The sequence below is a fragment of the Podarcis gaigeae genome (genome assembly GCF_964106915.1).
Source record: "Podarcis gaigeae genome assembly, chromosome: 7".
NCBI classification, from domain to species: Eukaryota; Metazoa; Chordata; class Lepidosauria; order Squamata; family Lacertidae; genus Podarcis; species Podarcis gaigeae.
Genome location: NC_139683.1, coordinates 49,980,315 through 49,993,631, shown reverse-complemented (window position 1 = coordinate 49,993,631; position 13,317 = coordinate 49,980,315). Strand labels below are relative to the sequence as shown.

The window sequence follows — 13,317 nt, the reverse complement described above, 5'->3', positions numbered from 1 at the left end:
GAGGTACCACTGTAGTAGTAATTAAAAGTCTCAGTATTGAACTAAATCCCAAACAATGCTTTACCTGTTAAAAGCAGATCAGTCTTTAAATTTGCCAACAATGATGGTGACAATAGAAGCACTTGAACTATTTACATAAGGTTGTGTGAAAATTTCTGAAAGCTTCAGATTTTAGTGAGTGTGTTGTATTGACATCAGTCTGTCTCAGAAGACAATGGAGTGAGCGTTTGCGGGTGAAGTCAAACTATTGGAAGGTTACAGCATCTGTTGTGGCTGCAAGACGCCGATACAGGAGAGACATGTTTTGTTGCAGCAGTGGCAGTGATAGATGGTACTGAGAAATGGCACAACAATGTAGTTTTGAAATACTGAAGCTTGGAAATTTATTTATAAGAAAAACAGTTTTAAGTGGTAGGCAAGATTAGTATTAAACTTCTACAAACAGTCACCACCTCCAATCAGAATTTGCTACATGGCTGTTCATATGCTAATTAACAGACACATCTCAGTTGATAAGTCACTAAATGCCTGCTTCCCATTATTCACACAACTCTTCATTTTTGAAGTTTATGGCACAGTAATTTCTATGAAAAACTTCTCCTTCCACTGCATTAAAAAGATTCCAATCATATTTTTACACTTATGACATCATTATCTTAATGAAAAACCTGTACATGAAAAAAGCTACTTTAGTTAAACTTTTGGTCATTAGAGTGCCGCTTGACCATTTAGTGTGTTAAGTTATAAATATATTTAAGTTAAAAATGCTTAGGTATCAGCTGCAGAACCAGCAATAAAAGGCTCTTATGCTGGTTTTAGTTAGCGCTTTCCATTTCTAAGCCGATCTTCTTCATAGTCACCCATTAACTGTAGCACATATGTTCCAGTGTAAAGAAGGACATGTCCCGTAACTTGTGCCATATGTGACAGATATCGAAGTATCCTCCTTAAAAAAAGAAACACATTAAGCTTAGACAGAAGTTAAAAAAAAAAAATTGCACAAAAGGAGAATACATCATCACTTTTGTCCATATACAATTTACACCAGCACATGCTCTGCACTTTTTCTGAAGTTGCACTTTTCCTGAAAGAGCACATTTAGTTTAAGGATTCTCCTAGATCCAGCTTTGTTGCTTGAAGACCAACTGGTAGCGCAGAATACTTCTGGACAGGGATAGCCTAGCCAGTTAGCCAAATGGAAGGTTATCAGATCATGGCTGATGGCAGTGACATTATACTTGGAGCTACTTTTGAAGATGGTTTAGAAGCTTCAATTAGTGCAGAATGTCTGGCAGCATTCACTTCCAAGTCCAATTCAAAGAGCCGGATGCTTACTTTTAAAGCTCTAAATGGTTTGGGCCCAGCTACCTGGAGAAAACAGACTCCCATGTCAACCTGCCTGCATTCCAAGATCTGTTGATATCCTGCACCATCAGGTGGTCAGCAAAAAAAGAGACTTTTCAACTGGAGCATCCCAGTTATGGAATGTTCAATCTCACCTGACACCAACATTGTTATTTTAGCTGCTGGTAACAATCTTTAATTATCCAGGTATTTTAAAGTTTGTTAGCAATTTGGGACTACAATTCCCATCATCCCTAGCTAACAGGACCAGTGGTCAAGGGTGATAGGAATTGAAGTCCCAAACATCTGGAGGGCCAGAGTTTGCCTATGCCTGCTCTAGCCATTTTATATTAAACTTCTATGCCTATGTTCAAATACCAAGCTGAAGTTCTTTTTGTTTTTTGCTGCCATTCTAAGTATATTTACTTTGCAATTAAGTTTAACCTGAAAGTCAGAAAGGCTCATACTTTCCTACAGGGGACTGCTAGAATTAATTATAATATATATTCGCTTGGTTCCTCATGCTACAGCAAGCATTAAAATATAGGATCAAACCAGTAGCCTACCTTAACAGATCCAAAGCTGTTGTTTCTGGATATTATCCCACTATCACCACTTTAATAACTTCTAGAAACATGTCAGTGCTTGCTATATTTGCAGGAGTCCTTCTGCATTTGTAACTCCCACATTTTTATAGGGAATTCCTTATCATTGCACTCCAGTTCTTGCTTCAGAAATGTTAGGCACTACCACCACCTAGTGTTTCAGAGAGTCTGAGACATCAAGAACCTTCAGGTCATTTCATAAGCTTGCCAGTTCCTTGAACATTCAACTTGCTCATGCCTTTATTTAGCAGGTCACCATGTATCTAGGGAATCAGGTGTAGCTTGCTTAGCCTCCATAGCACAACACATTAAGATATCTGAACAGACAGCAGAGTTATCAATATTTTTTTCCTCTATTTGAATTTATTTTTAAGAAGACTGACATTACAGAAACAGCAGCTCTGGCATTTCAGCTCCTCTTTGAAATTTCACTTTCAGCATTTCCTTTTTATAGTCTTTATCAGTGCAGCATTTGTACTGGGTACTTTAAGGATCTGAACTTGGACCAGTGAATCTTATCTTGTTCATAAGTGGACGGCCGTAGAGACTGAGCAGTTAGGTGGCAAATTTTGCCAGCAAGCTATTCATGGTAGGGCAGACAAATATCAAATCCCAAAACAGGTGTATGGACGTTAAAGTGTCAAATGTGGTTCAAAGTGTAAAGTGATGCAAACTGGGACAACTCTCTCTCCGCACAACTTCTTGTAATGTAACTCATTGCCATGTTTCCCTTTACTTGTGCTCCCTGCCTACCCTGGAACCCAGGTGCTTTGTTTAAGATGTGGAAAAGAAGGCTTTATTTTGTCAATGAATGGGGACAACAGCCATTGCTTTTTTATCCCAGAATCCTAGGTATGCAGCTTGATAAACAGTGGCACCTGGGATGGAATCACACACATGCAATCTCCACCTTGCACTCAAATATCCATGATGGTCTCATTACTACAACACTGACCCCAACTTTTGTTGATTTTCCCTCACCCTAACAGTCACTGATTTGTTTAACACTTTGTCCAATGAAGGATTCCAGAGGGCTTGAAAGCTTGCCACATGTCGGACTTTTGGGTTGGTCTTAATAAGGGAGTTATTCAGCTGTGGACTTTTGGGTGTAATTTCACCTATGCATGGTTGAGTCTGAACTAGAGGCACACACTTACCTCAGTACAGCCTTTGCTCCCATGCATTGGATATCATACGTCACAGAATAGATTTCATAAAAGGTAGCTTTGATATTTAGGCAGCCAATGAAGTCCTTAGGGTTCACTTTGTACAAATCCAAGGTGATATTTGCCACCCCCATTTTCTTTGGCTGCTGTACTGCTGCAAAGCAGGGTCTTGGCCCCTAATTCAGAGGAAAGAAAAACAAGTGTGTGAAATATTTCAGCTCCCAACACCTATCTACACCCAAGAGCCCTGTAGGAGTTTTTTTAGACTAATTAACTTATTGAGAACAGAAATTAATCAATAGCCTTTGAACTATGGTTTAACCACCAAAATGGGTTTTGAATCAAGCTCTTGAGTCCCTTGGAAGTTTACAATTACTGGAATACGGTAAAGGTTGTTTGAAAAATTTGGGAACAGTTTGGGAAATATTTTTTTTACCACCACTTAGTTAAAAAGCTTAGAGAGACACTGGAGAATAACCTCAGTATCCAGATTTAACACAAGTGATATAATGTCAGATATAACATTTATTGTTTCAGGATTTCTACTGAACCAGAGGACTGGTTCAGGAGATATCATTCTCTATCTCACTAGTCATCCATGGAGGTAGTGTTGTCTTTGTCCTGTGTTTTATACCTTCAAGCTACCTAACCTCTGTAATGTGTTCAGTTATTAAATTTATGGTTTTACTTCTTGGGGTGGGGTGGGGGAATAAACAATATATGTAGAAAAAACGTAATTCTACCAGCTAATTGGCATGACTATTTACTCTCATGGAGAAACACTGTTTTGTCCTGTAACTGCCACCCTCTGCTCTGGATGCTTACTTCCAAGTAAACACACATTCAGTTCTACTTTGTTCAACAGGATGTATTCCCAAAGAAGCATACCTAGTTTTATTACAATAGGCTTCACGGGCGTGACCTATCTATTAATGCTTACATCAGTACAGAGATGGAAACAATTCTGTCTTTTGTAACTAAGCAGACACAATACCAGGAACTGAATTCAAGCTGGCAATTAAAAGGTAGAAGAAGTTTGTTCCCGATTCTTCCTTTGCGTCAACAAGTTGGCACTTTCAGAATCTGGTGCCCGAATCTGCATTGCTCCCGTGGGACCTGGAGTCTCCCATGCCTGAGGTCACATATGACATTAAGCATGGGAAAGAGAGGGGTAGTCTGCCCAAAACTTCCTGGTGGGCTGATCTCCAAGGTTTGGTGGGTGTAATTAAGCCTGTAATTAGAAAGACTGAAGAAGTTTTGTTTAAACTCAAAGCAAACAGGGCATATCAAGTTTATTATTTTCTGTAATAAACTATTTTCAGAACAACACTTACTGGCTTCCATTTCTGTCCTTTCTCTAGAACCATGAAATGTGTGTTGTCTCCCAGGGACTGGAAGAAGTCTTCTGTATCCACCACTGTGCCATCTTCCTCCAGAACTAGTGTTATCAGCCCAGCAGTAATCATTAAGGTATCTAAGGTCTAAAATACAGACAGAAGAGCAAAACGTAGTTCCAAATGCCTTATTGGTTCAGGGCAATCCTACTTTACTTACCCCCTACTGAGGCAAGACACATCAAAGGCGTGAATGTCTATATCTCAGATACTGTACGATTAAGTTATTTGCATGCACCATTCTACATAGATTAAGCTGTCATAGATTGAGCTAACATGGGCCCAGCTATTTTTGAATGGAGAAAATTATGGAAGAGAATCAGATCTGCCCCAATTTATGAAGCCCTGTGTTCACATGGTGTTCAAGCCTCCTCCAAAATGTGCTTATTTTTATCACTGGAAAGTCAATGCTTAGGACCAAACTAGGCTTTATATGAATGCAACAGAAAATAAACACACACACACACATATAAGCAGCAGTGCTGGCTTTGTGTGTGCATGCATGCATGCATGAGACCTTGCTATTTTCAATCAGGAGGAAAGCTCCCATCCGTGACAATGGAGGACTTCTTTCCAAAACAAATTACTTTGAGAGATTTGGTGGTTGTGGAGAGTTAAATTCCTCCCTGTGGCTGCTATTTACATTCTTTAAAAGTGAATATTGACAATGATGCATCTAGTTTAGCCCTGCAGATTAGAACTCAAATCGAAAATAGATTTTAAAGAAATTCTGCTGCCAAGAGAGGGCATTATTAGTGTGACTTGCAGAAGCAGTCTAGATTCCTACAGCTACAAAGCAAGTTGCCCTTTATTATCCAAATCACCTTAACTACTTTACATTTCGATCCATTCCCACTCCCATCCTCTTTCTACAGTACTGTACACAGGATTCTGAGATGGTCTTCCATCCATGCAGCATTCCAGTGCTGGTACAGTCAAACCTCAGTTCCTGAACTGCTCCCGTTTTTTAACGTTTCAGATCCCAAACGCCAAAAACCCAGAAGTAAATGCTCCAGCTTTCGAACGTTTTTCGGAAGCCGAATGTCCGATGCAGCTTCTGCTTGAGTGCAGGAAGCTCTTGCAACCAATTGGAAGCCAAACCTCAGTTGTCGAACGTTTGAGAAGCCAAATGGGCTTCCAGAATGGATTACATTTGACAACCGAGGTTTGACTGTATGAGGTAGCAATTGGTGCTGTGACTGGTTCCAGGCATAATCCAAAGCCATCTCACCAGCCTCCTAATCTAGTCTAAGTAGGACAGCTGCAATCCACTCTACACCTCTGCATTTTACAAATCAGGTTAATGGTGGTTTGTGGGGACAATTCCCACAATTCTGCTCTACTTGTTCAGTTAAGAGATGTATTTTCCATATAAACTTTATCACAATTTTTGAATCCATAAAAAGTAAAAAAGGGAAAGGAGGACATGGGTTAAGGACATGATATTACAGTGTTGTTTAATACAAGTATACTGCACTGCCAACTTAAGTTGCGCAAGAAAAGCTGGCCAATTTTTTACAAATTTCTCTTCTTGGTCTCATGGCGATATAAATCGCCTCATGAGATAAGGGCAGGGAGTTCAAACCGCTGGTCACTGTTGCATGGAAGGCATGCACGTGTAACCAGTGCTCATGGTCCAGTGGTAAACTACAAATAGGCAACTTTGAAACACAGTGATTAATTACACCCCAAAGGGGGCCTACAACAGGGCAGCTCCACATCATGTGCGGAGACAGTCAGCATGGTGTTATGGTCAGAATGCTGAACATGGACATGCGAAACCTGGGTGAAACTCCCCAGTCAGCTATGAAGCTCACTGAGTGACCTTCAGACCAATTCACTGTGGATAAAGGACCTGATTGCTGTCCTGCTTCTCCTAACACTTAGGGACTGACATAACCTGAGGAGGAGCCTTGGGGATATGCAATAAGGTTTTGGATTTTTGTTGGATGAGATGTATCTTCAGGTTCAGTGGAGAACTTTTCTCTAGACTAGAGTGCCAAGTTAATTGGAATGGAAAAGGTATCTTGAGCATCTAATACAGCTATGACTGGAGCTAAGACAAACAGGTAGGACCAGACTTCTCCAAGAAGTTAACACCCCTGCTAGATCCAGGACTTCACAGTAGCCTTCACCCACCTGCTGCCTTTTATGTCCTGGCTGGGGCTGATGGAGGCTGTAGTGTACACACATCACCTGTGTGTATGTGGGGCAAGAATTTTTGAACACATGGCTGAGATAATGAGGTCCTGGTATGATCATCAGGCTTGTGCTTTTGACAGGAGGCATACCTTGCTAATAAGCTCCTCTAGGGTGCTTGCAACAACTCCTCTCCGACTGCTTCTGTCATGGTTACAAACACGGAAGGGCCGAGCTGCAGCTGGAAGAGGTGCAAACAGGGTCTGTCTTGTTACTGACCCTAGAGATGCTCCCACTGACACCAGAGATCTAGAACAGAAAGCAGTTTGGGGTTTGTTATTTTTTTATGTTCATTGTATGGTTTCAGTTTTAAGAGCAAGGAAATCATTTCTAGTACACAGTAGCATCATGGGTATAATTCATGTCAGCCTGCAGCCTAGATGCAGAGCAATTCATGCATTGCTAAATATATACCTTCTTCCAGGCTAGAAAAAGAGATATTAAGCACTTGAGGGAAGGGGCATTTTGATCCAACAGTGATTGTTTTGATCTATAGATGTAACTATGAGCTATACAGTGTCATCCCCACAGCGTCCAGTAAAACCCATCTGACTATCTTTGCAGCTGATCAGAATAGTGTGTGTTTGCCAGCTGGGCCCCTAAACATGGTCTAATTTACTGTTTCCAATATTAGCACAGCATCTTTAAAAGACAGACTAGTAACTGGAGTCTTTGCTAGAATATATAATAGGGCCCATCTGCTGTAAGGAGCAAATAAATTACTGTTAGTGCCTAAATTCACTTCTTGCATGTATCTCATGATAAGCATGTTAATTCCTGCTTCCTGTTCCAGTTATTGATGCCTAAGAGGACCCATCCTCTTAACTGAGGAATCTTATATTCACACTTGACTATCAAAAAACATATGACAATGTCTACCAGACCACCTCTAAAACACTTGGGCTAAACAATTCCATAAACTATAATTACAAAGGTTAAGTAGCTGTGGCTAAAAATACAACACACTACTGATAATTTTAGCTTGTTATTAATGGAAACAGTAGAAACTCAGCACAACATTAAAAAACCTGATTAGAATGGAGCCCAGTTAAAGATAAAGGATCCGGTCCACAATTTCCTCAGGAGGAATTATCAAAGGTGTGAGGCCACCACTGAGATGGTTCTGTGTCTACTGTCTGCCATTTTAATTATCTAGGGTTCCCAAAATAAATTTTGTTGGTAATATTTTTTATTAATTTTCCATTACAATCCAATAATTGCTTCATTATAGCAATACCAAAGTATAATACAATTACTAATACCAATTACTCAAATTGGTGTTTCTTCCTGTCCTTATAAAATGTTACGTCTATCTTTTCCCGGTTGTTGACGTTCTCCATCATGCCTTGGGCGCAGCTGATATCCCATTGTTTCAGAAATTTCTCCATTGCTCCATCCCATGCTTCATTGTTTTGCAACTTTAATAACATGCAAAAATCACTCTGTCCCAATAAATAACCTGTTTTCACCATTTTTCCTCTCTGCCTGAGAAGAAGAGTGATCTGTCAAACTGCAGATGACTCAGTAATGAACCTTATCAGTTCCTTGGCAAGTTCGCAGACTTCTTTCATCCTTCCTTCCCAAGATAAATTTTAAGGCCTGGCCAGGCTTGCATGCGCGTAGGCAATCCTTCAAATCACCTAGACCCAAAGGTTTAGGGCTTTGAAGGTCTAGGCCAGTACTTCTTGGACCCAGAAACATATTGGCTGCTAATATGTACAATACAGGTTTGCCCAAACACCTAACCCTCATCAGACATCCTGACATTCTGTACCAGTTCCAAGCCATTTTTCAAGATTGCCCAACAAAGTATATGTTAAATACAGTGGTACCTCGGGTTACATACACTTCAGGTTACATATGCTTCAGGTTACAGACTCCGCTAACCCAGAAATAGTACCTCGGGTTAAGAACTTTACTTCAGGATGAGAACAGAAATCGTGCTCCGGGGGCACGGCGGCAGCAGGAGGCCCCAATAGCTAAAGTGGTGCTTCAGGTTAAGAACAGTTTCAGGTTAAGAACGGACCTCCGGAATGAATTAAGTACTTAACCCGAGGTACCACTGTAGTCTAGTTTGATTTTAACCAGCACATGTGTGACTGAGACAAAATATGCTTCCTAAAGAAAGGGTCACAGCTGACAGCATAAGCTGGTAAAAGGCACTCCTAGCCACGAACATCACCTGTGCTTCTATAGTTGCACTCAATCCAAGAGGACCCCCCTGCAAAAAGCAAAAACACTGCAGCCGACAATTAGGATGGCAGTGGCTAGTCCTTTATACTGTTCAGCCATAGCACTTTCTACAGGCTGTCTATAAAAGTCTCACTTCAGATTTATAAGCATTTAGCCAGTCACCTTGATTGCCAATGGATACTTTTGCAGGATCTTACTTCATCTCACTGTATACCTATATCCAAGCACTTTGCTTAGGCAACTTGAAACAAGGTTAATTACAATTGAAAGATCCATATTGGATGATAGGTTAGGACACAAACCTTTAAATTAGGTTATTTGTGACTCAACCACTGTCCCGGCACAGCATTAGGAGTGCCTCCTTAATGCCATAATTGCCCTATATTTAATTCTGTAATCTGGTTACAGCAGATCAATTTTTGCCTAATGCTTTTATATAAAAAAAAGTCAGAGCCATGCCCTCACTTAAGCAACAGTATTGTGTTGTTGGATATGCAGCCTACTCATATAAAGCTTACTTAGGAACAATCCCAACTTGGTTAAATCAGGTCAAAGATTGCAGTCCTATAAAACAATACTCTGCCAAGAATCCATGTTAGTCTGCGGTTGCCAACAGACATGTCATAAGTTTTGCTCAGGCAGACCTTTCCCTTGAGACAGTTATATTTCTGCTCTGTGTTCAGAAGAGTTTCACATTTATAGAGCACAACTCCAATAACTTGGCTATTTATCCAAGGCTTGCACAAGGGTCACTGTGGCTCAAGCTATACGTGGTATCTAGATTTAAGTTATTCTTGGAACCGATTCCTGTGACATTTCTCTCCAGAAAGACTCTATTTTCCGCACTGACAGGTCTTAAGTAAAAAGTAATTTTACAAACACATTAAAGGATTAACTGTGGCAAGAGCTCTCCGTGGAGAAAAGCTAAACAGATGTCACCACCACAGATTAAAGCCCATATGGCACCCCAACCCAACTTGTAACTTGCATTTTACAAGCAAAGGTACTGCACAGAAGAAATCACTTCTGCTGACTTTGCTTGCAACACACGTCTTTCTTTCTCCTTTTGGGAAATGAAAAAGAAAGCAGCACAGGTCACTGGCATCATCTTGTGAAGACTGGGGGGGGGGGGCTACACAATGTAACGTGGACAATGTGCAATGTCACACACACTACATGCAGGTGTGTGCATGTGATGCCACATGCACAATGCGCAATGTTGTATCGTGTTTTTGGAGAAGGAGCCGGGGCAGAGTCAGATGCAGTGGTCAATGGCTGACAGCAGCTCCTCCTCCTCCTCCTCCTCCCTCATGGACCAGGAGGAAAAGCCAGAGGCAGAGCAGGGTCTGGTGGTGCCCACTAACTTGGGGTGTGTGGCTCCCTCAAATATATTATTGTGGGGCACGGACCCCTGGGGTTGGCACCAGTGACATAGGCAGTGCATCCACTCTTAAAGTGCTTGGCAAAAGCGCTCTTTGATGCAGCCTCCCTGCCTCCTTCAAAGGGCGCTTTGCCACTTTAAGACAACACTGTGTTAAAGCACTTGCCTCCTCTTTTAAACCTCCAACATTGGATTTAAAGACTTGCAAAGACGACTTTGGGAAGACTTGCAAAGGTGTGCAAGGGATTTTGACAAGCAGGAACCATGTTGCACCATAATGACATCATGCAACTGACATGCAAATGGTTAACTTTGACCTCTGAGGCTGATCTGGATAAGGATCTATCCCAATGAGCAAATAAGCTTCCCCAACAGCTGCTTTACGAGATACCTGCTATACCTGCTTCGCTGACAATATACAAACCATCTGAAACAAGCCAGCAATGCTGTAGAAATGCACTAGCTGGTTAACTCCCAAATTGTGTGGTGGGGCACACTAGCATGTGGTGCAGGAGAGCAGTTAGTGTGCTGTGAAAGTTACTTAAGAGGATGTGAAGTTGACCTGCAACATTCAACAGGTTCCAAGAGGCACTTCAGAGGGCGAAGCTTCTTTATCCAAAAGGTAGTTTATTTCAAGTGTACTAGTAGTCAGAGACAAAAGACATTTCAAGGCAAAGAACCCTATCTAGATAAAAGAGAAGAGCGCTAGACTGTGGCTTAAAACTCAACAAGGTCATTCCCACCCCCATTGTATAATGTTGCTATAAACACCATAGAGGGGGCGGTGATGTCTTCGCCTGATGCCCTTTCCCTGACTTCCTTTCCCCACTTCTCCTGAGGCTGTTATCTGCACATGCTCAAAGGATGTCTCAAATGTACACATCTCTGCTTAAACACGGTTTATGACTTCAAATCAGATGGAAGCTGTGGGAAATGCATCCAACAGGAGTACAAGATGGACTGTGGCTCTAACATCATGCATGTTCGGCTTCAAGCATCCAGTCGTGGGAGGGAGAAAAAGGTGAAGGGCATCCACTTACGGGAGCCTAACAAAAGGTATGACCTGAGTTTAGACCACAGACCGGGAGGCCCGTCTGTCTTTTCTTGCCGTGTAGCAAGTCACGTCGTTCTATGAGTAAAGGCCACTAGGTCGGAAGCTGCTTCCCCAAACCCCATAAGCTGGAGTCACACAGCTCCACCCCCTCCCCCGCCCCTTGGTTTCAAGTTAGAAAGCCTCCAGTCCATTCAACCGGTGGCTAGATGATCTTGGAAGGCTAGATGATCTACTTCCAAGCAACCAATTAAGATAGTCGTCTTCTTTCAAGGAAAACACAACAGCGTGTGACCCACTGAGAGCTGCGGATCCTGCGACGCCGACCTCCCTCCCGCCCTGCCCTCCAAGACACAAAGAAAACCCGCTTGGATTTAAAGAAGAGCGCCACCTAGTCCGGATTTGAGCGCCGGACAAAGAGGACGTGGCAGGTGGCGGAGCCGGAGACCAAGGGGTGCTGCTCGGGTCAGGAGTTCAGGAGACCGATCCTGCCCATTCCCAGGGAGGAAAGCGAGCAAGGGGGCAAGCAAGCAGGCACTGACACCCCAGCTCCCCGAAAACGTAAAGGCGATAGATAGATAGATAGATAGATAGATAGATAGATAGATAGATAGATAGATAGATGCAACTGCATGTGTGCATATCGGGCAACAAGCGCCCAAGGAAGGTCGCCGCGGGACGGGACTTACTCCCGAGTAAACGTGCCTGGGTAGCAGGCGCCTGGGCGATTACTCACCGGAAAAAAACTGCGGCGAAATCGCGCGCGCACACCACCGCCATCCTTGCACCTTCGGCTTCCTTCCCAGCGAGCAACGCCGTCTGCGCCCCCTCCCGCCGCGGCCCTCTTATGAGCCCAGGGACTCCAGGGAGGCGTCGCTCTTTGCAGCCCCGCCCCCGACGGGCGGAGGCGCGCAGCGAAACCGCCCGTTCGGGAGGGACGCAGTTTAGGCAAGGGCCTGTGCGCGCGGCCGGCGCGGCAGAAGGCGCAGGCGCCAAAGCGCGGGCGGGTTGCCTGGGTGTGTGCAGGGGGCGACAAGAACCTCCACCCTCCACCCCCGTGGTAACGTGCGACAATGAGGAGGAGGCTTTAGCACACCCTGCCCCAGATAGCCTGCAACTCCCGCGGAGTTGCTTCTGAATACACGTGCATAGGGTTGCGCGATAAGGCGGTACACAGTGAACGCCCCACTAAATTCACTTCTTGATTAGTGAATAAAGGATTGGAGCCAGAGAGATATGAGACGTCTCTTAGCGAAAGAGTAGGGGCAGATGTCAACAGCCGAGGCCTAGATCAGCAGGCATCGGAACCAGCACCTAAGGGTCATTGACCCTTTGCCCCCAGCAAAATATTTGAGGGGTCTGGAGTTGATGGGCATTGCCATTCAAATAGTATGTCTTTTGATACAGGGCAGGGCTTACTTGTCCCCGCGCCCCCTCCCCCATATTTTATTCAAGTTGGCACCCCTCCCAGCAGGATGCTGTTCTCGTTAATGTTGCCTGTTCTGTCCTAATGCTATCACAACTGATTGGCTCCACAAAATATTAGCAGTTCTGGGTGCCCCATAAATACAAAGATAATATGTACATGAGGAAACATCAGCCCTGGTCACGTGTTACTCACACGTAGGGCAATTGTGGGAGCTTTTAAAGGCTGTGCCCTTCCACCACCTTTGCACCCATTTCCCAGGACAAGCAGGGTTTGTGTGTGGTTATCTGTAAATAAAACTTATGTATAAGATCCTGCACGCGTATAGGGGTTCTGTGCTATTGGGACAGCAGTATGTAGGTGTCCGAATTAGGCATCTACCTTTGTGTTGGTAGATGCTCACATGTCAAGAATTCTTTGCACACAACCTCACATAACAGGTGCTGCAGAATGAAGATGTGATTTCAGGGGCAGCGCTCAAAACATGGCCCTGCTCCCTTATCACCACAGAATTGCCCTAAGTGTAAATATAACTATTATGTTTTAAGAGACATCTTC

General features: G+C 43.2%; 1 protein-coding gene across 1 annotated transcript; it reads right to left on the bottom strand.

Moving 5' to 3' along the window:
• Positions 1-358: 358 nt before the first annotated feature.
• On the bottom strand, positions 359-12,219 carry CIDEA (cell death inducing DFFA like effector a). Its single transcript, XM_083746713.1, has 5 exons — positions 12,070-12,219; positions 6,801-6,957; positions 4,450-4,596; positions 3,107-3,291; positions 359-946 (listed from the first exon to the last, which is right to left on the bottom strand). The coding sequence occupies exons 1-5, from the start codon at positions 12,111-12,113 to the stop codon at positions 820-822; spliced, it is 660 nt and encodes a 219-aa protein (XP_083602839.1). The 5' UTR covers positions 12,114-12,219; the 3' UTR covers positions 359-819.
• Positions 12,220-13,317: the final 1,098 nt, after the last annotated feature.